The 25,930-nt window shown below is 39.6% G+C and overlaps 1 protein-coding gene across 1 annotated transcript in view; it reads right to left on the bottom strand.

The window, feature by feature from the left end:
* CNTNAP2 (contactin associated protein 2) overlaps positions 1–25,930 on the bottom strand; it is a 1,109,936-nt gene that overhangs the window by 41,507 nt on the left and 1,042,499 nt on the right. Inside the window, exon 21 of the mRNA XM_086468640.1 lies at positions 17,180–17,273. Coding sequence (XP_086324766.1) covers positions 17,180–17,273 — 94 coding nt within the window. The remainder of the gene's footprint in view (positions 1–17,179; positions 17,274–25,930) is intronic.

Genomic DNA, 25,930 nt, shown 5'->3' with positions numbered 1-25,930 from the left:
TGTCCAATAGCAGAAGCAATGGGGAAGGTAATAAAATGACAACCCTGGAAGTACAAACATTTTTCCAACCATATTCTGACTGCCTAGCTAAAATTCAAGGAACAGAAATACCTCTCGTTGGTACACACAGTATGAAGACTGAGCATAATCTAATAATAATTGGGTACTTCACTTCATTTGGAGTGCCTGAAGTCTCTTGACAAGAACAGAACTGCTGCAGCTCCAAGTCACAAAGAGATTTATTTCCTGCTGATTTGAGATTTTATTTTTTCTTGGATGAATGCCCTTTCAATTTCTAAAACAATGCACCGAGGGTAAAAAGGGATAAAGGATTAATTATGGTGAGATGCCAAAGAGAATAAAATGAGATAATTAAAATAAGATTTTCTTTTTAAAAAATGAATATTTAAGACATGATCCTCTTCAAGGAATGAATTTATTCTTTCCAATCAAGAGGGTAATATTGAATAAGCTGGCAAAACATTAGATGCAAATCAGAGACCCAACTAGAAAATTAGATATTTAATTAATATATACAGAAATGCATGGACTGTAAAATCTCCAGAATGGAAGAATATTCAGATAAGATTTCACCGGAAGATGAGTAATGGTATTTGAATTGATAAAGAAGCTGCAGGCATTAGTATGCTGAAGGACAGGAAATCAGTTTCCTTCTGCATTCTAGGAAGAAATAGTTTTCCTTCTACAGTCTGCTTGGTATCATCGTCTTTGGGTTTTTTGTTTAGCTTATATATATTTATATAAAAAATTATAAAAATAACCACATGAAAACGAACCTCTATCAGACTTTAAGATTACTGGGTTAAATAAGTCTTAGTCACAAAATACTCATATGTTGAACTACTAGTGCAGAGAAGCCAAATCTTTGCTGTCCCAAGGTGCCAATTCATTTGCAGTATCAACAGGAGAAGGACACCAGAGAGTAAATATTAGAAGACAGAACTCCAAGACCTGAGGAACTACAGAAAAACGCTCTCCATAAAATGTGAAGAGAGGTTTTTGGTAAGTCAGCTTAAGAAATGCAGATTTTAAGTAGAATTTGATGGCTTCTCCGGAGTAAAGCTTATGGTCTTTTACTACATGTTTGGCACCACATGTCTCAAGAGCTTTCTGTTCAAGTATTTGATGCTGATTATGCAACACAGGTCACCACCTATCTATTATGATTTCCCATTCAGTGTTTTCTCCCCATCCTCCTTATTCACCTTTTCCCACATCCTCTTTATTCACATTTCAGTTGCTTCCTTCTTTCCTGTTGTATTCAAAGTATTATCATCAGTTAAATCTTTTATGCTGTTGTTACATCTACCACTTCCCCTCTATTGCTTTTTTGCTAGCTTGTGGTTTGTTGTGGGTTTTTTTGTTTTTTGTTTTTTGTTCCTGGGGTTTTATGGAAGAAACACTGCTGTTTTCAGGTCTTTTCATGTCACAATGTTCAGGCACTTAGAACAAATGTTTTTCCTTGAGATTTTCTTTAAGATGGTTGCTTCAGGCCTCTGAGTAATGTGGATTGGTCAACCGAGGTGGGGAGGTCAAGACGGTTGTTGTCAAGACACCCGTTTCACACTGGAAGAGCTCTTCCCAGAAATTTGGAAGAATTGCATTATTTGAGAAGCCTCAAGTACCCCAAGAACATATGTGCATGTGAGAATTTCTGTGCTAGGAAATCTTAGTGTTGTTCATCATGACCTCTGTGTAGAAACCTACTGAAATACTAAATCTTCTAAAATATGATGTGCTTCCTCCATCTCCATTCCTTGATACACAGACTATTACTTACTGATTGAAGCAGTTCAATTTAAGTTGATGAAAGAACAAACTTTTAATGATTCTCTTTCCACCTATCCTTCTCCCCTGCCAACTGGGAAAAACAAATACTTCAAATATTACTGGTAGTTCCAATATAATAGTGAGATTTGCGACGCTCACATGTCTGACAGCATTGAAATGCACAGAGAACACGTAGTCTGACACATCAACAGATGCACAGTAAGGCTGAAATATTCTGGATATGCTGAATTTACTGGGCATAACATTTCTCTGTGCATCTGTTAATATAGCCACAACATGTTCCAGTTTACGGTCTGTGCAAAGCAGAGTTTAATTTCACAGGCCCACTGGTGAGTTACCCAAGATTTCTGAATGATAAACAACCTGCTTAGAGCTACTGCCGGGCTGCTGACTGGATGTAAGTCAGAAGAAGAGCTGGAAAAAAAGAAGAGTGATAGGTGACCTGTAAAAGTAGTTTGTCCCTTTCAGCAGCTGACAATCTAGGAGGTACACATCTGCAGAAACTTTTCATGGATAGTTATTAAAGGCTGTATTTGAACATGCTCAGCACCAAACTCTGCAAGAGGAGCTGAATACTGGCGCAAGAAATTTCCATTATGCAGTTTTTTAAAAAAAATTTAAACTTGGGATTTTTGTGGATGAGTCCATCTGAAAATTAGAAACATTTTAAATGAGTCTTTTTTTTTGTTTCTTTCCTCCCTGCCTCATTACTAACAGGAGAAGTGTGATTCAGGCAGCGGTCTAGATAATACAGGTGAAGGCTAGATTGAGATTGCAGGAGCTTAAATTGTAGGAGGACCCTGTCCTTTTGTCAGAAAATGTATGGCAAGTTGGTATGTTTGCCTTAAAATGCTGGTTGACATGTTTGTAAACCAGCGAAACAGCACAGCAGTGGGGCTGGTGGTTAGAGCAGGGGGACTTTCTATCAGCTGCTCAAACCTAAAAGGTTGCCGTAAAGGCCACACTGATCACATGATCCTGTTCATCAGTTTTCCCTTGCGTATGGATGGGGACAGTGACATGTTGCTAGCTTTGTCCATGATACTGAACTCCTGTGATTGGAGGGCCAAGAGGATGGAAATGTGGCAGCACAAAACTTGACACCTTCAGTTTGAGATCTCTGAAAACAGCATGGGCTGAAGCCAAATTGTCACACACTCAGCTGGAACAGTTGCTGTGCATTTTGACGGGAGATCTGAGTTTGTTGGCAAGCAGAAGCCAATCCACAACAATTAAGAAGGAGCAGACAGGTGAGGTAAAGATGTATTTGCTCATTTCTTTGCCTCATGGTCAGGCAGCAAGAACAACTCAAAGAGACAAGAAAAACTGGGACCGTCCATAGACTGCTGATCAAGTGCATTTCCCAAGCTGTACATTCCTCCAATCTGGCACCACAGAAGCAGTTTGATTCACAGGCAGTTAGCATGAGCCAGCTTTCTAGCTTACTGATGCTGTTGCTTTGTCACCACTGTTTTGTGCCCCACATCTGTGTTTCTCATGGCTTCTTCCACTCTGCTCCTCAATCCCTTTGGCTCTTTCCCTTTTTCTCCCCCTCCAGAGGCATTTACCCAACTTCACAACGAGAACTTCATATCCAGAAGTAAGGCTCCCCTGCTGTTTTATTCTCATGGAAAGAAAATTGTGATAATAATAAGTTGATAATTTCTACTTATTTTTCAAAACATAGACATTTCTAACCATTTCCATTTGAGCTCTGGAAGAAAGGAGGAAGGGCGTACAATTTTCTCATGCTAAGAGCCTGGAGAAAGCTGACCTGCAGAGCTCTGCCACACTTTACAGACCACACTGCAGCTTTGGGCACCCAGACTCATAGAAGCTGCGAGGCACTGAAATGTGGGCTAGCAGAGGGAAGAAGGAGCTGGATCCAGAGTAGCAGAGAGACAGAGCTTATATATATATATATATATCCAGCCACAGGAACAGGATGCAGTCTGACTGGAGTATTGCTGAGATAAAAGCTGCCTGCTGCAAATTTGTGTGTAAGCTGCAGCCAGAGGGAACCAGGGAGGGTGGTAAAGGGAGTCAGAGGATGGGGGTTGGAGGAGAAGGGACATATGGGCTAGGCAAGAAGCCTAGAGCAAGTGTGTGTATGAGGAAAGCTCCACAAACTGCTTTTACTTTGGAGAAAGCTAAAGTAATTGTAGCATTGTTGAAATCCAGTACCATTTTTAGTAATAAGAGGAGTCTTAAGCCTGCTGGCCTCACAGGGAGCTGTGGGGAAGCCCAAAGGCAGGCAGGCTGAGGACTGGAAGACAAATGCAGGGGAACTCTTACACAGGACTTTGTACATGTCTCCACTATATTATGATTTTGTTTATGTTTAATTTGGCTTTTAATCTGACTGGACACATTATTATGTCAATTATGTAAATGTCTTTTTTAAAAAAATAACAGCCATAGGTGAGTCTTAAGGAAGGACGGGAAACAGCCAGCTTGGAAGTTACAGAGAAGGATTTGGTGTGTAAGTGCCATACACACCATTGAAAAGCCGCAAAACCAGTGCAGAAAGAGCTGTGTAAGCAGCACCGTTGGTAAAGGAATCACACTGGGAACAGAGGATAGTGTCTGAACACCTTACTAGCTCATTCCTGGTGGGGGAAACAAGAAAGAGGATGCATCCAGGTCTGAACACAAACTGAGAGCAGATGAATAGGCTTCTTTTTCAATGTAAAGAAAGCACCTGAGAGTATATGCCAGTGTAAAATCCCAGTTGTTTCAGCCGAGATAAAGCTACAACATCACTTAAAATTAGTGCCTTCTCATTGTGGCACAGGGACTTGGCAGGGCCATGTGCCTTGTGAAATGGCCATGGTGGTTCCTTTGCTGCATGTGAAAATGCCCGTGAGTATCTGTGCAGGGCGCTGTGGAACAGTGCCTCTCCATGGCAGGGCTGGGGGAGCCCAGAGCGAAGTAGAGGAGGCTAAAGAAGAGAAGCTGCTCAGAACTGTCTCAGGATGCTGCTGTTGTGCCCTGCTGTAAAGCTGAAAAGCAGCCTTGACTGCAGAGGGCTCAGTATCTTGGGGAAAAGCTGCAGTTCTTTAAAAGTTAGACCCATTCTCCAAATGTACGGGTTATTGTGCCAACACAATTCTTACCTCACTATCTCTTCTAGTGCTTCAACGCTTTATACCTTAGTACACTGTGTGGATCAGCTTTTTAACTGGCAACAAGGGTTTATTGAAAAAGAATGAGTAACCAGAGGAAAAAATAGATCTAGGCAAAAATGAGATCTAAGCAACCATGAGGCAGCAATGTGCCCTTGTGGCCAAGAAGGCCAGTGGTCTCCTGGAGTGCATTAAGAAGAGTGTGGCCAGCAGGTCAAGGGAGGTTCTCCTCCCCCTCTGCTCTGGTGAGGCCACACCTGGAGTACTGTGTCCAGTTCTGGGCTCCCCAGTTCAAGAGGGACAGGGGACTACTGGAGAGAGTCCAGTGGAGGGCTACTGAGATGATTAGGGGGCTGGAGCATCTCTCCTACGAGGAAAGGCTGAGAGACCTGGGGCTCTTTAGCCCGGAGAAGAGAAGACTGAGAGGGGACCTTATCAATGCTTATAAATATCTAAAGGGTGAGTGTCAAGAGGACGGGGCCAGGCTCTTCTCAGTGGTGCCCAGTGACAGGAGAAGGGGCAATGGGCAGAAGCTGGAACACGGGAAGTTCCACCTGAACATGAGGAAAAACTTCTTTACATTCAGGGTGCCAGAGCACTGGAACAGGCTGTTCGGGGAGGTTGTGGAGTCACCGTCCCTGGAGATATTCAAAACCCGCCTGGATGTGTTCCTGTGTGATCTGCTGTAGGTGACCCTGCTCTGGCAGGGGAATTTTACTAGATGATCTTCAGAGGTCCCTCCCAACCCCTGCCATTCTGTGATTCTGTGATTCAGAAAACAATTGGGTAGCATCATTTACTGAATGCAAGGGTCCTATCTTGCCTTTAGCTGAAAGGATGTAAGTAATGATTTGAAGAAAAGTGACAACTGTCTTGAAGATATTTGAAAATAGCACTACCTTTTATATGTGATTCTTGTAATAACGTAACACAAATATTTGAGGAAAATCATCACTAGTATTTTTGGACACCAGTTTTGTAAAATAAAGCAGGAACAACAGCAATCAAAAAAATTTACCGCAGATGAGGTACTGGTACAATGCACAAAATCTGTCCTTCATTGATTCATGAGAAAGGTTTATTTTACAGGAGTGCTGCAAGCAGGAGGAATGCAGTAACTGCATTTTGTTATTAAATGCATAGGCTAGGACAGTTTTACAGCAAGCTAATAACATTGCAACCAGAAAAAAATGGGAAATTATGGATGAGATACCCTCTTAAATAGAGGAAAAAATGTCTGCCATCAATTTCCTATTTAAAAATGCATCCAAGAGCTGAAAGGTAATGATTGAACAACAAATGATTTATACAAAATGATCTAGAAAGGAAAGCAGGTCAGCCACCTAAGTCACGAAAACTTGCTATAGGCCACATGGCACGGAGCAGCACTGAGCAGAGGTACTTGAGCTGGTTCAGGCATTGGAAGCAGGGTTAGCAGAGCCTCCTGATGTCCTACCCAGTGCCATTAGCTCTGTTGAAGTGCACTGCAAGAAACTCCAGTTTCTTCTGCCAGCTCAGCATCCCTGGTGGGACAATGGTGATTTTCAGGTTTCCTTCAAGATGGGAATTAATCTCCAGAGAGGCACAGAATGACAGTGACGTGGTAACCATGATGGGAAGGTGACACTGTGTAGGTACCCAGCAGTGTCCATACGGCTCAGCCATAGCTGCTGAGCTGCTTCCCCACCCTTCCTGTCTGCTGTCCCCTCCACACATTCCTCATGGTTGAAGTTTCCACTGCTGATACCCCCTTACCACCTCTCCCCACAGAAGGGACAGTCCTGCTGCCTAGTACTATACAATACCATGTTCTTGAAACTGCTAAAAATTTTGTAAAATGTATTATTAAAACAAGATACCATATTTTAAGATTAAAAAAAAAAAAAAAGACATCACAGAAGCATTTCAAAGCCTCCATCAAATAACACACCAGCAAAGAGAGTTTTCACCACAGAATCAGGAGCATCTTTCACCATACATGCCTTTTCAGATGAATTTAGATCATCCCTGGGTCTTGGTGAAAAATTTTGGCTGTTACAGTAGATGTCCACACTGGAGACTTGTGAGGGTCTAGACAATTTCTGTCTTCCCCTCCAAAAGTAATTCTGTTATTTCTGATTCACAAAACAATCCAAATTATTAAATTAAAACTATTTGTTTCACTTTAGATATATAAAGGCCTACTTGTTAGACTAGCCCTCCTGTATTTCACTGGCTAGTAAACACCTCCTTTGTTCAACAAGGGGCAGGATCCTGCCTTCTCCCCTTTGGTGACTGACTGCCATGTTTCTGCTTGAAACTGTGTCAGTCTGAAACTTATCTGAAATATGTTTCTCCATATGTTGAGATGGCACATGGAAAACATAGGTGGTGCAAAAATCAAAATAAAGTGTACATTTGTAGCTCGTTACTGGTGACTGTTTGAGATGCAGCAAGCAGCAATGACAGGTTTGGAGTGACTGGTTCTCAGTGCCTTCCTCCTAAGCACACCTTAACACCATGCAAATAACCAGGGACAACCAGACCATGACGAGTGGTACTGCAGCTATATTGCTATGGTGAGTTTTAAGCGAGGTCACTGATGCAACTACATGCCTGTTGTCGTAGCTGAAGCCATGGGAAATGACACAAGAAATCTTTCGAAGGAGTTCCCTCTCCATGGCAACTAACGGTGTTTTAACGGTTCCCTGAAATATGCAGATGGAGAATACATTACTGTACCTAACAGAAAGGGCTTATTTAAAGATTGTATATCTATTTATCTATCCATCTATATCTATCTTTAAAATTTGCTGGGCAGAAACACTTGAAAAGAAGACATCAGTCAGGTTTTGGTTCTCTAATTTAAATAATGAGAGCATTTCCTTTAGAAGAAATGCAAAGTAACCTACAGTCAAAGGTCTGGCTTAAGAGGAAAATGTTAAATTACCTTCCCATAATTTATTTCTTATCCTTTTTTTTTGTGATAGTGGGAGTTAAGCAATTTATTCACCATGAATAATTTAGCCTATGAATTTATAGTTCTATATAAAGTACCTACAAAAAGATTTTCTTATCTTCACATTTATTCATTACTTAATATTGTTTGAGGAATGTTTATTGTACTATGTCTTGATTATATTTATGCAGAACAGGTGACTTTTTCTTGCGCAAAGAACAGCAGCGCAATATAGATTTTACGTTTTATATAAGATCTGCTTAAGGCTGTGGATTAAAATAGAGTTTAGTAGTGCAAAGCTTTTGTGTTGAGCCTTTGAACTGAGATATATTTTATTCTACAAAGCTGTACAGCTTAAAATCTATCTATCCACATGGACAGGTCCAGACTTCTGCAAAAGAATGAAGGCCATCCAGACCTAAGGCAGCCCTGAGCCCCAATGTGCAAATGTGCATTAGTGCAGCACTTTGCCAGGGGCAATGGTCCTTCTCTCCTTCCGGGGTTTATTATTTCAGGCACAGTGGCACACACCATGAAACTCCTATTTAAGTCACACCCCAGAAGCTCTCACATCCCTTGCCCTTCCTGGGTTCTCCAGCAATCTGAACAAAATTTCTCAAGGCTCTAGGAAGCCTCTGGTGCTTCTAGCACTAGTGGTCACTGCAGATCAGAAAAGGACACAGGCAACTTCCAGTTATTACTGATGGGAGTGGAAACTATGACAGCTGTTGAGGGAGAGGGTTGACTTGATCCCAGTGAGCTTCCAAAACAAGGGTCACAAGTCACTTCTCAGATCTGCCTGACAATGTCTCTGAATCTCTTGGAAAGATTATCATTCATCTGACCAGATATGAGAGTTTTTACCTGCAATATTTCTGTCAGGCTATGAGTTGTTTTGTTCTGGTTTGTTTCCCCCACTGCCTTCACTTTCCCATGTGAAACAAGCATCAGATAAAAACTGAGGGGTTTTTTCAATTGTCAATCAATGTGTGAGTTTTGAATTAGACATAATTTCTTTACCTGACTTTACAAGGAACGGCATGCAAATAATCTGCACCCTCAACCAAAATAGTCTGGCCAGAATGGATATTTCTACAGCTGTTTCTGATCAAAACATGGGTGCATATTCAGATTACTTTATGGAGCCATGGGCAGAGGTTGCCCATGTTAGGTAAAATAATGTAAAATTTAAAGACTTGTGACTTGGCCTAGTAAATACAAATTTTTGTCAGTTCTGTCTTTCTGTTATTTTAGGGGACATCTATTCTGATTTTCAATGTTTCCTTCAAATATATTTGGAGGACAATTACAACATGGTCTCACTTTCCACTTCAGGTATAGCTTTGGCTTTCAATTTTCAGATCGCATAATGCTTTGTTTTATGATTTACAAGCCTTGAAGGTGCTCTTGGCTTTCTGATTTTGCTGTCTATGCCATTATAACTTTATAGGGCCAACAGCAGGTTTTGTTGATGCTCTTGGTATTCTTTTCATGTTCAGGTCCCCTCTGAGCCTTTAAAGCAGCTGCATTTGAAATAAATTAGAACTAGGTATTACACAGTACAGGTGAAATAGTTCCTCTCTTCCTGTGGTAGGGAAAATTTGTATAACTAAGACATGCCACCTTAATAAAATACGGAAGTTAGGAAAAGGTCACTCTAATTACTGATGTTTAAGTATTAATTTTATTTCATTACTTTTAAATAGTGTTATCACATTGTTTTGAATGTCAGATAAGAGTTGTGCAAATACTTTATTCAAAATGCACTAACTAAATTAAATGTCTTTACAATCTCCTCCTTTTTTTTTTTTTTTTTTTTTTTCCCCAGAGCCCATAAATGCATACTTTGGAAAGAACTGTGAAGCGATTAGAAGAATAGAAGAAATAAAGAAGATTACTTTCTCCACAAGATTCTGTAGAGAGATTTATATGAAAAAATTTTCTGAGAAATCTTAAAGCATAAAGGAAAAGAACTTTATAATTTACAAACTAGGAGACTCTTGCATCCTATTACAGGCTGGTATACATGCTAGAAGAGCATGAGGAAAAAAAAAAAAAAAGGTAGTTGACCCTCTAGAGCTGTTGAATGCCCACGGAAGATTTGAAGGCTAGCAATCAGTGAAGTCTTTTTACAGAGAATAGTGCAAAAAGCAAATGAAAGGACAGCTGCCAGCTACAAAGTATGAGATGGGCTGAGAAATGAAGAATGACTTGAAGGGTGGGAGTGAAAATTAAGTGGGAAGAGATGACTCCAGCTAATTTTTGGAAGAGCAGAGCTGGATATACTCATGACTACTGAGATTACCATAGCATCTAATTTAGTTCCGCTTGTCTGGGGTCTGTCTACCTTCTGCCTCTCTGGAGCTGCCAGCTGGCCAATGCCGCAGCAGCTGAATTGCGATATTCTGAAAAATGGAAAGAAGATGCAGCACGGATGCTGAGAGGTAAATGTCACCAATGGATATTCTTGGCTTGTCGTCTTCATTTCAGTTCTCAAACAAAAGATTAAATTCACTTGGGCTACCATCATTTCTGCCTCAGAAATTGTTTAGGGTGGAACCAGCAATTCAAAGTGTTTATGATGTCCCCACCAATGAGAGGCCTGTAGATGGGAAATGTTTCTTTCTGGACAGGGCTTGTATGTAGGATATCTTAGAGAAACCAGATATGTCAAAAACTCAGAGGATTGAAAGAAAAAAATATTTTACTTTGACCTTGGTTCTTGTTTTAACTAGAAGAGCTGTGGAACATTTCCTCCATTACCAGAAAGGCTTCAAAGGGTGAGGTATGGCCAGATAGACAGATCTGAGGTCAGAGAGACAGGCAATATTAAATCCCAGAGGAGTTTCAATCAGGCTGATGCTATTATATAGGAGAAGGAGGAGAAGAAAAATTGTCCAGATGTTATATTTTTGTATGATAACTCATGTGTGACTCAGGGGAAAGCATATCTTTAATATTCAACTGCTACTGCAGCAGGAAGGCTCCTAATGTAACAATATATGAATGCATTCTCCCTGAGATTACAGTACTGAATGTTAACACCAGTGCTCAGAAATGAAGTAGCATGCAGTTACTTTGAAGCAAGTTAGTGGATGGATTTACTGCATGCTAGCTATTTTCTGCTCATTATCAGCGAAAAGTAGGCTACGCTACCCTGCACTCAGATTCTCTGTCTACACTGCAAAATGAAGGAGAGCACAGAGCTAGTCCACACTGTGGAGCCCTGACTGCCACACTGCTAATATATATAATGGTGCTACCCTCATGATGATCATGAGGTTATAGTAGATACATGTCAAAGATGCGTAGTAGAAGGATACTTTTAAAGTATTCATAATTTACAGCTCTGCCTCCTAGGATCTAAATTTAAGAGCTCAGCAAGGTACCTCACAGGATCAGAGACACAATTTTAAACCAGTATTTGGTTTGATGATTTCTTTGATTAACATGAACTTTGTATCAGATTATGTCAATGTAAAGCAGCCTACCCAAACTGAGCGCCAATGGTGACAATACCTATCAAAACTCCCTTTTCAATGATGGTAAATGCTCTCAAAGAGATGAGATGTTCATCCTTTGGCATGAAACAAACCCTCTAGGTGATAAACCTCTGCAGTTGTGTGGAAACATGGACACTGAAGCTGGTTTTGAAACTGTATGATGTTTTTGGCAGGGCAAATTACATTGTAGGTCATATCTATTCATCCAGAAGTGTTGAGGCATCAAACTGCCAGGCTTGTTCTATGGAAAAGAAAGTGTATTTAGTAGTAAAGAATGATTACCCCACAGAAAATTTGCCATTGTCCCTGCTGGTAGTTCAAAGGATTTTGAACTTTTGCCTCCTATTATTCAGTATCTATTTGTGGAGTGATGCCATGCAAGAAGAAAGCAGTTCCCATTTCTACACCTTATCTAAGCAATGTCATTTATCTCCTACTTTTTGTGAAGTTTTTCCATGTTCTCTCCTTTGCACACTTAAAACTAATTACTTGGCTAGATGTAAGCTGGTCTTACATCCCATCAGTCCAAGGCAGTGAATGTCACAATGAATCCAGAGAAACACCTCCTGACCAATTTTTATTTTTACCACACATCCCAGTAAATGAACAGAGAAATTCCAGCCAGGGAATGATAAAAAAGTCTTTCTTTGACACCAGAGAAATAATGCATTTAGAAATGGACCTTCTACCTCTTCTTGTCTTTTGAGAAAAGACTCCAGGCCCCTGGGGCTGATATCCAGGATCTCCCCTTAGTTGTACAGTGATGGCAGCTGCATTTGTAGGAAGGAAGGCAGACCTGAAAGGTACTTCCCTTTTTGCTGCTCTTACTGGAAGTACCTGAAGAGCACTAGGGTGAGGCAGAGACCTAAATGGAGCCTACAGAGATTAGCTGCAGGGACAGCTGTCGGTTCTGAAACTGATAATCTGTGTTATAGATGACTTATATTATGCTGATTGTTTCCAAGTGGATATTTAAGTATTTCTGAAATGATGTAATTTGATTTGGAGTGGTTGGCGGGGATGGAAAACAGACAAGGAGTACATTTCCTTTACTTCCTTGCCACTTTCTCAAGAGCAACTCTTGTCCGATCTCGGTGTTTCTGTGCTCAGTCACATATCCTATCAGCAAACTCTAATTATTTCTGCTCACCAGAATGATACTTTTACAAAATCATGTTTAATGATGCATAGCTAATTCTTTATAAATACATACTAAAACCCAAAGAAATACTCCACTTTCAGTAATAAAGCACAGACTGGGACATCAGTTCCCTATATAGCAAGTTCATATAATGGAAATCGGTGTAGGTCCCCAAAAAGGATGCGAAGACAAACCTGAGCATTGTATCCAAACCCACTACACTTAGTGAGAAAATCAAACCCCTGCTCTATTCTACCTCAGTAACAAGTACCAAGTTGCAGCCTAAATGAAAATGTAGACTCAGATCTGAACTGTGGCGTGTAACACTTCCTGTCACATTGTCTACTTTTCATTTTTTCTCTTCCTAGCTGGTCACCCAGCTTTTCCCTCTTACCTCGTCTGTGTCAGCCATCAAAGCCTACGTATGTTTAAATTACAGAGTAAAGAACTTCCCTAAAACATTAACAATTCCCTTCTATTTTTTTTTATAAAATCCTGCATTTCTCTAGTGCTGTTATTTTTATTGCTACACACTCACATGAAGCAGGATTTTTCATTCGTTGTCTCCTTCAGCTTTGTTTCACATCTCAAATCATAATCCATTTTACCTGGGTAAGAATTATGTACCAAATGTCTTTACCTCCAATTTCCCACAAGGCTAAAAATATTTTATATCAGTGTTTTTCAAGCCAGTGAACAACTGTGTTTTCTGTAAATTAGTTCAGGAAAGCAGAAAACACCTCAACTTAAAGTAGAAGAAACGCTCCTTGATTACATGTGCCATGCAATCATTCCTTTTTGTTTCTGTTGTGACCCCCCTGCTTTACAGAAAATATTATGTTCAGTTACATGGCACGGAGCCATTTCGTCACCATTTTATTAATCAGCTATATTGTTGTAACACCTAGAGCTGTTAGTGGTGTTCTGTTGTGGTAGGTGTTATACAAGTGAACAGGTCTGACTGGCAGCAGATGAGCTATCCCAGCAAGTACAGCTGTGGCAGAAGCGGCTGCTCCTATGCAAATAACCCTAATAAAAATGGAAATGAGACAGGTGGAAGATCGGTTTCTTAGTAAGATTGTTCCAGAGTGCTCTTCATAAACCTGTCTGTCTTTACAAATAGGGCCTTGTGTTTGTGTTTGATGACAAATAAGAATTGCATAGTATGGGAACAACAGAAACTGAATGGAACTGATGACAGACCAGCAGTGAAGTAGGAGGCTACTCCCATATTGCCCATTTAGAGACTGTAATTGCGCGTGGGCACAAATTGTAAACTTGATATATGTATCCAGATCTTCTGTTGGTGCTAATACCTCTAGGCCACTGAAATATGCCTAGCCAGTATGATGTGGCAATTAGAAGCTTTAAAGATATGGGATTCCGTGTCTACTTTGCCCTTCAAACTGCGGCACTCATGTGACTGTGTTAACCGTGTTCTTCCCTCATTCAATATCACTCTGAGAGTTGCACAGTAAAGCTGATCAATAGATATGGTCACTTGCAGAACACTTTTGCATCAAGAAGCTTGTGTCTCTGCAGAGAAGTTCGAATTTTCTTTGGCAGAAAGAATAGAAGGTGGGTATTTTCTGTTTTGTTAATACTGATTTGCTCTTTTGCTTAATAAAATATGTTATTTTGCAAAGATGGTAAGATAAGCAGAGAAGAGAAAGCAAAGGAATCATATTCCCAACCTGCTAATATAATCCTACGCTGTTAAAAAATGAAGTATTCAAACCCAGGGATGTGCAATATGCAACAAATGAATAGAATGGATGACCGATAGCATCTTCAGAAATGGTTGTCTGAGGCGTAAAATCAAGTAGCAGAGGGAAACAGAAATATAACCTACCCACAAATCACTCCTTCAGGGTATCCCAAGACCTTTCCATGTTTCCAGTCTTTAAGTTAGCAGAGGAGTTGAAGGTGGGCATCAGGGATAGATGCGATTGCTTTATACTTCCTGGTGACGATCTTCAACTCTACCATGTGTATTTATGAGACAGATATTATCAAGACTATGGCTACTCTTTCAACTCCTAGATTTGGTACTTGGTTTTAATTGCTTTTGTCAGGTTACCATATTTGTAAAGAGTGAGAGGAATATAAATTGTAAGTTCTCAAGTATTTAGAACTTCTCTTATTACATAACAAAAATCAAACCATATTCACTGACCTCTGCTATTTTTTCTTTTTATATGTCTTTGTTCTGAAAAGGGCCAGTGAGTCCTATGATCAAGCTTTTGATATTAACAGGCAGAATGCAGACATTGTTCTGTTATCGAGTTTCATTTCTCATTTGGTAGGATCCAACTCAAACAGTCAGAGGAGACATAAAACTATTTTCAACAACATACATGGGTGCAAATGAGGCAAATATGAGGTGTTGTGGGTTTAGATCTGTGGGAACAGAACTGGGTCAACAGCTGACTTTATTTGGACTTTATCTTGGATGGTTATCATGACTTTCTGTCACTGACAATATTGAAACAAGTATCCTAGACATGAAATGTTGTATCATGGATCCTCTGAGCTGCCCAGTTCTTGCAGCCCCTTTATTCTCTGTGAATGCCTAAAAACCCCTTCAGAATGTGAGTATTTAAACACAGCAAAGAAACCAAAACTTGGGCATAGGGTTATGTGGGGGACAGATGGGTGGCCTTTGATTTTGGAGTGCTATGAACCTGCTTAAAAATTCAGGTCAGAAAGAACCAAAGCAAAGACGAAACCTCCTATGCACATCATGGTTTGATCTATGTGGTTACACGACTATGTTGCTGGTTCCCCTGCCAGCTCAGCAATGCAAAGGAACAAGAACTGGTTTCTTCGCAGAGCTCTGTCTGCACTCAGGGTATTAGAAACGAGTGTACTATAAACAGTATTTCTTGCTTTCTCTTTCATTTTGTTTCTTCCATTTTTTCTTTTCACATCACAGTGTACAGGGTATTGTTTCCTTCTGTGTTTTAGGTGTCATCCTTTTCTTTCCCTCCATTTTTATTTCTCTCTTAGGATGCAGTCTTTTAGCTGTTGTATGCCTATCTCCATTTTGCCTCTCTCACACTCCTTGCTCAGCCTCCTCCAAAGCATTGCCTGATTAGAATGGCTGGGAAAGCGCCATTTTTAGGTGGATCTAAACAACCATTCAAAAAGGTTAAGCTTATTTACAGGGCTGATCTGTATCTGCCATATCATGGTAGTTTCTCAGACACATGAGCTTTTACAGAGAGCTGCCATATTAAAGGAAACAGAACCACTCCATTATAGGAGATGGACATGGCAACACTCCTCAGCTGGTATTTTTGCTTACAATCACCTGGCAGGGAAGCGTCAAACCCCATCCCTTGCCTGCACTAATTCCTCTGGCTCCTCACTTTGAGTTAAGGAATGAAGAGGCCAGCAGCCTGGCTGAGGCAGAGGGTCAGCTCCAGTTCAACTGCCCTAATTTGGTGCGGTGAGGTGGGAATGCACTCAGTCTCCAGAGATTCACCGAAATCAGACTGCATGGTCTTTTGTACTATCTACAGAACTGACCTGAAGAGTACCAGAGAACAGTTCATGTCTCTCTTGTTAACCAGCCATTTCAGTCTTTTCATTTCCTATTTCACAGAAGATCAACATGTTAAATTAAAAAAATTAAACAGATGGAAAAGTGTGTCTTCAAAAAGTCACATTAGCTATGTGGTCAATTGTTTTTTCCCTTCATAAATCAGTGCACGGCATTCTCAGATTACTGCCTTACACCACTAAACAAAGAAAAGTTTACCATTTTCTGGATTAAACCCGTCACTGCAGTTCAAGCACCCTGTACAAAGCACTTAGGAGGAAATAATATCAATACCCCCATATCCCAGAAAAGGGGGAAAAGCCCTCCTTAAAAGCTGTAAATGTCAGGGCAATAATTCATTCCTGAAGTGAGTAACTCTGGAAATTCATGTAGGATGCCAGTAGTGGAAAAATTAAGTAATGGAAAGTACAATGGCCTAAAAGTAAGGGCAAGGCAGTTTAGGATGCATCTGTATTGCCCCTTGAGTTCAGCTGGGGAGCTGGCCAGGAAGCTGCTGCACTGGGAATTAATGATGAGGCCCATAAAATGGATGGAAAATATAGATGAGTGTTGCTGTAGGTGTTACAGAATTCCAAAGGACCCTGCTGGTGGGCCTCACTGTGAGAAAGTGGCAGTTTTGCCAGAGTGATGACAGACAGTTATGCCGCAAGAGGATGCACTGGGACAGGAAGGCTGACTTCATAGATAAAGGCATTATACAAAGCATATGATAACTTCACAGGGAGTGATAATATTCAAAATAACTTCAATATCTCCTCATAGAAGCAGTGGTCTCAATGATTTCCTCATATTCCTGCCACCTGACACTGAGAGAAACGTCACAAATACGACCTTACGTCTCTTTACCCATATCTGTTTTTTTCCATGCATTGGCCAGACAATCACTTATTTGTGTGCACATCAGCCGATGTGACAAGGTGAACATAACCCTTGCTTTAGGTATAACTCAAATATCACCACTTTCTAGTCAAGAATGACACGTGCAGCAAGCATCCTGCTGCAAACACGACACATATCACTGTCCTGTGTGCTTACAGTTTTCAGTATTCTCTGAAAATACCTAATAAAATAACCAGGTATAAAATGAAATCTTACCTATAACTTTTCCTAGGAATAGTGCCTTTGGGGAGTTGAACTGAATATCAGATGCTGTTGGCAGGCTGTAACTTGTCGGAGGATAGTGATCAAGCTGGGGAAAGAGAAAAGAATTTGTAAGTATTTTTAACTGATCCACCTTATTACAGTGCTACTGAATCAAGTCCACTTTATGGAGTTTATGCCACCTCTTACAACTCTGAAATGCTCTGCTTTTATTTTGATAAAGGGAAAATAACAGTTAATACCCATCCTTCCATATCTGCCATCATCTCCACAGTTCCCAAGGCCTGGGAAATACCTATATCGGACTTGTTTGTTCCGGTTGCTGTAGAATCACTTCAGCTTTTGCTTGTGCACTTCAATGTCATTGCTAAAAACAACAGCATCAACACTGACAGTAAACCAGCTTATTATTTTAAGATGAGATTTCCATTTTGGACCTATGTTACTGCTAAAGCTAGCTTTACAAACCTGAGAATTTGAGACTAATGCAGGTGGTAGGCAATCTTTTCTCCCAGAAACATCATAAATTAATAAAACATACTTTTTTGCACTTCATGTTTATTATTTTCTTGTTGAAAATGCATTCAATTTAGTTGTGATGACACCTAGTGCAACCTAAAAAATAAATCCAAGAGTAGCTAACTTAAATAGTTTAATCTATAGGAAGCTCACATTGTCCCACGTGTGACACAAGAATCACATCACATTAGCATATTTTTTCCTGGTTTTTAACCATTTAATGGAAAAATTGTAAGAGAGAGGAATAAAAGAAATTGCCTATGCTTAGTAACAGCACTATTAACGATAGTCCAACACAGCTCAATAGAGTGTTGATGTTCACATTTCATAAAGGTAACTTAGGTGAATTTTTATCTTTGCTGCTGTTACTTATTTTCTCAGGCTTAAAGAGGGCAGAACAACAACTGCTATTTTATTCTGGCCTTAACCTGGGTACAAAACAGGATAGACACTCATATGTGTGGTTTAAGACTTTGCAGAGTATAACAGACTGCTGAAGGAATCCTGAAGAAACTGTAACACTAAAGAACATGCAATGTTTTCACATAACTTTTTGCCGTATTTCTAGTTTCTAATTTCAAAATACTATTATCTTAGGTTAGCTTGCTTTAATGATACTGCAAATGTTGAATTCAGTGGTTAAAAGAAAATGAATGGCAGACAGTGTAGAACTGAAGGGCCGAATCCTGTGATACCCTAGAATACCACGAGCTCATGTATTTGAAAAGCCTGCTGATGTCATACCCATGAATCTGCAGAGGCAATCATCTCAAAAAACTATAACAACTGGAAAAGAGGGTCCTGTCTTTCTTATACTGCCCCATAAAACCCCAGCAAGAGGAGTATATATATGTAACAGAAAGAGAAGGAAAATGTCCTGTGCAGAATACAAAAGAGGTCTAGCAAATACTCATGTTTAGAAATTAATTTTACTTGATCGCAACTAGTTTTCACACTGATTATTTAAAAGTTGGCCATGAATGTTTATTAGCATGCCTACTGGCTATCTCCCAATTTTAAACTGTAGACTTTTGAGCTAAATATATGGAAAAAAATAGTTCAATCTTCTTACTCAGAAACTAAGAAGTTTTAGTCCGCTCAGAGTATCTTGAACAGCTTTTCTCTGATTTTTAATAAACAGCAGAAATACATATTTTACCCAAGATTAGAGTTATATAATTTCAAATTAAAAAAAAAATTTTTTTTTTGAAAGGGCGTAGTCAAGCAAATACAGAGTTAAAATACAAAACAGATGTCAACCTTAACCACAGCAAGTCCCTCTAAATACAAACTCCAGTTAAGTGCTTGCTATCAGTTTCCCTGGTGGAAGGGAAATCAGTGTTTAAGCATCCAGCATCACAAGTGTTAGACTCATTGTCAACAGGGGCTGCAGGCACATCAGGTGAAAAAAATATTCCCTTCTTATTTCAGAAGACAAATAGGAATGGCTCAGAGCTGTCATGGTATTTACCAGTATGGGTATTAAACTAAAACTATAGACTTTAGAAAGACACGTCAGGAAAAGACTGAGGAAAAGACTGATCCACAATACCCTATTCTCCAGCCTCTCATATGCCAAGACTTTGACCTTATGTAACTTCTTTGCTTGTAGGGGAATTATTTCTCATCCATTCTGATTGCACAGGATTCATCTTCTAAGTCCTCATTTTATATGTATGACTTACAATATGCTGAAGTAACTCTGATAAAATAATCTGGCGTACTACCATGTATATCGGTATTTGTCAACATCATCAACATTTAAGTCCTTCCTTTTCCAAAATCAATCTGGAGCAATGTTTAAATATTTATCTCTATTGTGACTTGGAATCTGAGCAGTAGGGTTGATCAGATCATCATTAATCTGATAAGCTACACATAATTAATAACAATTATTATCAATCTATCAATGTATGGTATTGTGGGTATCCTAGAGCTGTAGCCATGGTCCAGGTGTCCATTATCAGAGTAACTATTAGGAAGAAGTAATAAAAAAGTCATCCCCACCTAATGTACAGACTGTCTCTACCTGAGAATGCTAATTGTGTCCGCAGGACATATCTGAAAATGAAAAGTCAATTTAAATGATGAATCACTGTGAGCATTTACATGCAGAAATACAGAACATCAAATCCTGCCAGCTATGGTGTGGTGAAACTCCTTTTGTCTTCAGTTAGGGTTCACGATGTGGAAAGGGTGGGCCATAATGAGTTAAAAGATAATCAGTATATTAGCAATGTAAAGCTATAGTTTGTCTCTGTGCCATACAGGTTCCCTGTAAGGCTGCCTTCTGCTAATACAGTACAACAACAGCTTTGGGGTCTAGGTTTTTATTTTTAAGCTGCTCTGTAATTTGGGCTCAGAATATCTAATATATCACCCCATCACCCAAAGCTTAGGTTTTGTAGTTCAGGTAATCAAACTGCTATATTTGCTAAGAAGCTCTCCTGAGGCCATGGTGGAAATCCTTCAGGAACCAAAGAGCATCGCAAACCTCATCTTGTTCTGGTCGACACAATTCTCCAACTTTGTCCTTCCCGGCAAAAACGCATAATGACAGACACCTTTAATATAATTAAAAATATACCATTACACTATGACTATGATCCCAAAATAACGATACTGTATTTCACCAAATCCTTCAAACCGGTGTATGGTCATAGGTTGCACATCTCTGGAAATGGGGATGGTGCCAGTGTTTTGGCAGAGAAGCAAAGGGCAGAGAACTAGTGCCCTTGCCCTCTCCCTACTTTTTCTCTGATTCCTCTGGGAAATCCCTACACAAGCACAGCAGGGAGGCAGAGGCAGGCCCATACACACACTTGCGCGCTGGAGTCTTCTAGTGGGACTTCTGTGGCAAACTTCAAAGTGAGAGGCTGCAGCAGGGTGTGTGGGGCACCCAGCTCTCTGGTGCAGCCAAACAGGAGTCAAAGGTATGAGCTGGTGTGCCTCCTCTCCCTCCCACCTTGGAACAGTTTAGTTAGTGGCGATCTTGGCCAGATTAAAAAAAAAAAAAAAATTCCTTCTGGTGACCATGTCTCCCCTTGGGACTTGTGCGTGGCAGAGTGTACCATCATGGTGCAGAGGCAGGGGATCCTGCCATGCCTGGGAGCCAGGGATAGCCAGCAGGAGATTAATGCTGTGTGTTGGTTAGGCTTATTAATTCAAACTGACCTCTTGTACTGAGTCGATAACTGAGTCTATCTACTCACATGTATTTTCCAGATCTCATTGAAGTCCAGGAAAGATTTTGGAATGGATTCAGCTATGGATTGTTTTAAGGATTTAACAACTCTCTTTGAAGTTTTGGGTTGTTTTGATCCCTGGTTGAAATAAATCTCCATTTAAAAACTGTTGATACTGATTTCCTGGCCTTGCCATCAGTAGGGGCAAGCATTTCTGATCAGTGCTAGAGCCAGCTACTGCTCCCCTGCCAGCTCCAGCATCTCTTGGCCCACAGGGGACACGTGCATTGGTCTCCGCCAGCTCCAAGCTGCCCCCTTCTCTGATCCTGGCACCTGAAGTGAACAGGTGCATCACAAGACAACAGCCAGGGAATAGCGAGATTTCTGTCCGTTCACTTTTATTGTTTCTCTTTGTTCTAAACTAGCATTATCTAATAAAAGAAAACTCTTAACTTGGCTTAGGATTTCTTTTTAGGTCAGTTGAGTTAAAGGACCAAGCTGAACTCCTTTCAAAGTTGTATGTGACTGCCATCCAGTGGGTGCTCAAGTGTACGCAGCTGGAACTGAGCAGCCTGGTCTTTGTACGAAATACTAGGCTATCAATTCAATATAAGACCCAATAAAAAAGGAATTACTAGTGTCAAATGGTATTTGAAAAAAAAAAAGACATTATTTAATTAAAATTAAATAGAACCTCTGCTTACATAGAGGTTGATGTAATGAATTTGTATTAAATTACAGTTTTTAAATTATATTTAAGGTTTTTCATTACAGCTACTTTTCTTTAAAAACTCAATGATTTCGTTTGAGCTTAATATAAACACACAGTGTGGCTTTGAGCATTACACAGATGAAAGCAGATGGCAGTTTCTGAGGAACTTGCAGTTTCAATTCTCAACTCACGTCATGCCAAGGCAGATCGTCTTTATCTGAAGTTGCTGGGGTTTAAGCAGAAGTTCAATAAAATGCTATTTCTTTTAAATTACTGTTCACTTAGATAATGAAACTAATCCAGATGGGAGTGCGGAGATTAACAGACATATCAGTCTAAGGGCAAACATATTGCCTACATCACCTTAGTATTGTCGGAAAAAAATATAAAAAGATACACATACAAGGTATATATACATAGGCACATATTGTATTCACCCTGTGGATATATCTACATCTGCATCATTGTTAATCCAGCCTGTCTGTGTGTACCACTATAAAGCTAAGGTTCTTCTTTATGCTGAAGACATTTTATAAAAAAAAAATCAAAATTCTATGGAATAATAATGCTGTAAGGCTTAATCTCACACCATCTGAAGTCAATGTAGCGTTGCTATTGACTTCAGTAATAGCAGGGTAAAGAAAGGGATGTGTTATCATCATGACCAATGTAGTATTTCTCTTCTGCATTATTATGATGATTTGTCATCTGTATTAAAAAGCTCCTCTAGTCCTGGACAAGGGCTTTTTGTGCTAAGTGCTATAATGGTGCATAACAAAAAGAAGGTTCCAGCTCAAAAACGCCTACAAAGTTAGAACAGACTAGGCATGAGAGCCCAAGAAAATAACAAGGTGCTGTGCAGGAGTTTAGATGGAGCTCCTCCCTGGCATGACAGCAACGCAGGAGAGAGCAGGAAGCCGAATATGAAAATCAAATAGGAGATACTGTGACTTTTTATTGGTGAAATATGGATTATTCCCCTGCTGAAAGGTTAGGAAAAACTTACAAACAGTATTTCTAACATTGTGATATTTGAAAATATTTTTTTGTTTTAATACAACAGAAAAGGAGCAGGTTCAGGTGGCAACTGGGTAATTAATTCCTCAGGCTGATCAAAGCCACTGTTCCTGCAATTCAGCTCCTTCCTTAGTGTGGCACTAGTGCTTTGCTGATCTTTTCTGCCAGGTTAGGTCCTTGACCCAGGTTCTTGGGGATCAGATCAGGTCCAGAGCAAGGACAAGCCAGAGGCTGGAAATGAATAGTGGATCCAGAGAAAAAGGCAGGACCATAAACCTGGCATTTTTTACTGGCTTAGACTGTCACAGACCTTCAGCCTCACTGCTCCTCCAGAACACAGGAGCTGGCACATACCTCACCAGCATGATGTAAGGCGAACTTAAGGTTTGCTTTGTGCTTTGAGCTGTTGAGATGAAATTTCTACAGAGGTATTGTTACTACAGGTTTAGGAACCACTCCAAATCTCTTTTTCTGGTTTAACACATTGATTTAGCCTTTTGAAAGTTTTTTTTTAATAAATGTCAACTGCAGTCTTTTATGATAAAGACTCTTTTTTGCAGGAGTTGAAATTAAAAACATGATCAACATAGGATGCAGACGCAGAAAAACCAAAGATATATTGCAGGAAAAAATAAAATAAACAAGTTTTTTCTGTTTTAAAACTTGAGTCCTTTATGTGCAAGAAGCTTGTATATATCCCTGAAGCGGCTGTTGCTCTGATAAATAATGTCAAGGATAATTTGCCTCACTGTAAAAAAATACAAAAACTGGGACAAAATTTAAATGGAAATGGAGATACATAACTCAAAATGTAACAGAAGTACCGATAAGGAAAAGGACACTATTTAGTCTGGCTGCCTTCAATTGAAACGATTCTCTGATGCTTCTTTCACATATCTGTTGACTTTTTATTGCTCTCTTTAATAGATGAATTACAACAAATGTTAACAACAGAAGCAATAGCAGGTCATATAATGCCAAGTTATTAAAATTAAAAAGATCTACCTCAGGTACCTACAGATGACTTTCACAGGACATTAATTTGTCCAATGTGTGCTGTCATATAATGAAAAGCACCTATTTCATAAGATTTGACTTTCTTAGACTTAATCTTAGAGTCTGAAAATACTTAATGATTCTTTTGTTCTTTCTTTGTTTCTTTAGTTCCAGTTAAAAATTATGCCAAACCAGCAATCATACAGGACAAGGAAAACACATTCATCTCCGGAAATACATTACAGATGAAGGAAATCGTCTCAGTGTAAGGCAATGTAAGTAACCCATGTTGTGAGGTGGATAAGCCTGCCAACAGGCTCTGCAGACCTTGGCTCTGCTCTGATACGTGGACTGGAGAGCTACCAGACTGCACCAACTCACTTGTGCCCTGAATGCTCCAGCTTTGTTTCCAAGGGAAACCGGGGTGTAGGGTCAGGAAGACATTTCACTTCTGGGTATTATCATGATACCTGGTCTAGACATGGCCAAAGTTTGCGATAAGACAACTGAAAAATTCCTCTGAATCCAGCAATACAGGCTATGCTGAAAGGAGGTGAGAAGAAGGATGGATATGAAGAGAGTTGTGGAGTAATTTTACAGAACAGAAAGTAGAGAAGAATATTCTTCCAAAAGGCCTCAAGGCTTGCAACTATCTCAGCTGGTGCAGAGAAAGGGTGAAACTTTTTGTGAAGATACGTACCTCAGCGTCTCCCCCTGCCCCTCTGCAGCAGCTCCAGGGAAGGTGGTTTTACAGCCACGAAACCGCAGGGTGAGACACTACCCCTGGCGGGGCTCTATGGATCATGTCTTCCCCACTGTATATCTGCCCGTAAGAGAAAGATCTGACTCCATGCACTGACTTTCAGGATAAGGATATTCCACCCTCTCATTTACTGACAAGTAAAAGGAGTTCTTGTTTATGAAAACATTTTGCTGACTTTCAGCTAGCTGGGGTTTGATGGGGATGTGCTGACTTATCTTGGCAGATGCCACTGACCAACCCCATCGTGCATAAAAGGCAAGTACAAATGGCTCAGTTATGAGCTTCCTACCTGCCCATAACTGCTGTCCTTACTTGAAAGATTGCAAGTCACACTAAAACAAAGAAGTTGAGTAAATTCAGTGAAGGACAAAATCAACAAAACTGCTAGGAGTTCACAGACATCCTGTGAGCACAAAAGAACAGGTAAGAAAATTATTAATCGGTGAATTATTCATTCATTTCTGATTCTGATGCATATGATTTAAATTCCATTCTGTTGTTTCTTGCTGTTGTTTACAGACTCTTTTGAGAATTGAACACCTAGTCTTCTGCAACATCCGTAACATCATTATACTTGCAGGGAATGTGAAGTATGCAAAGATCAGGGTCTGTATTTCTTTATATTATGGAAAACAGATGGGGTTTAGGGTTATAGGAATGAGATACTATATCAATATAAGCTTTGGTCTATTTTCAAAATTTCTCATATTGATAGATTTTTATGCTGCTTTGTCAGCTATTTGTGAAAAATAAAACCCAACATATTTTCAAATCTGAGTAAAACCTATTTCCTTGTGACTTCTGATTGAGAAAAGAGCTTAGCAGCTATGGGTAAACTGAGTGCTAGTGCATTGAACATGTAGATGTAACGTACAGTTCTGATCTAGAAAACGGTCTGAGTTTGCCTTTCTGTTGCACTAGCATTTTGAGTAATACATTGCCATTGCAGAATGGCAATACATAGTGGAAATTACGTATCTCCAGGGATTTTAAATAAGTCATTTTGGCAGAAAGCCTTTACTATCAATAGAACAAATGATTTATTTTTTTTTTTTTTTTAAAGCAAAACCTGCTTGGAAATTCATAAAATATGCTTTTAATATAATAGAATTACCTGATTTTTAGAAAAAGAGCAGAGAGTTACCATTGCATTAAACTATGGTTTACATGTTTACCTGTGGTTAAAGTCCTGGATATTTAAAACATGTTTTATTCATGCCAGCTGCTATGGAGTTTATAAATACTGTATGGCTGTTTTCTTTCAAATCATGAACAGTACTTCCTCATTCCCCACCAGTCAGTGAAATGCTAGTTAAACCAGTTTTCAAATTAATCAGGAGTCTAGACAATTTACAGCACTGTCCAAAGGATGCTGTGGCAGCATGTTTGCCCAGAAAATAAAGGAAATAAATAAATATCGCATTTCTACATCATTTTGATGCCATAACTACCATTACCATGTCTAATCCTAGGGCAAAGATTTTAAAAATGTGACTCAATGAAGAATTTTCAAAGAAGAGTTATAAAATTGTTTTATGGCTCAAAAAAGATAG

This window comes from Leptosomus discolor, chromosome 7, assembly GCF_034619465.1.
Source record: "Leptosomus discolor isolate bLepDis1 chromosome 7, bLepDis1.hap2, whole genome shotgun sequence".
In the NCBI taxonomy this organism is placed as follows: Eukaryota; Metazoa; Chordata; class Aves; order Leptosomiformes; family Leptosomidae; genus Leptosomus; species Leptosomus discolor.
This window is presented reverse-complemented; position numbering and strand designations above follow the sequence as displayed.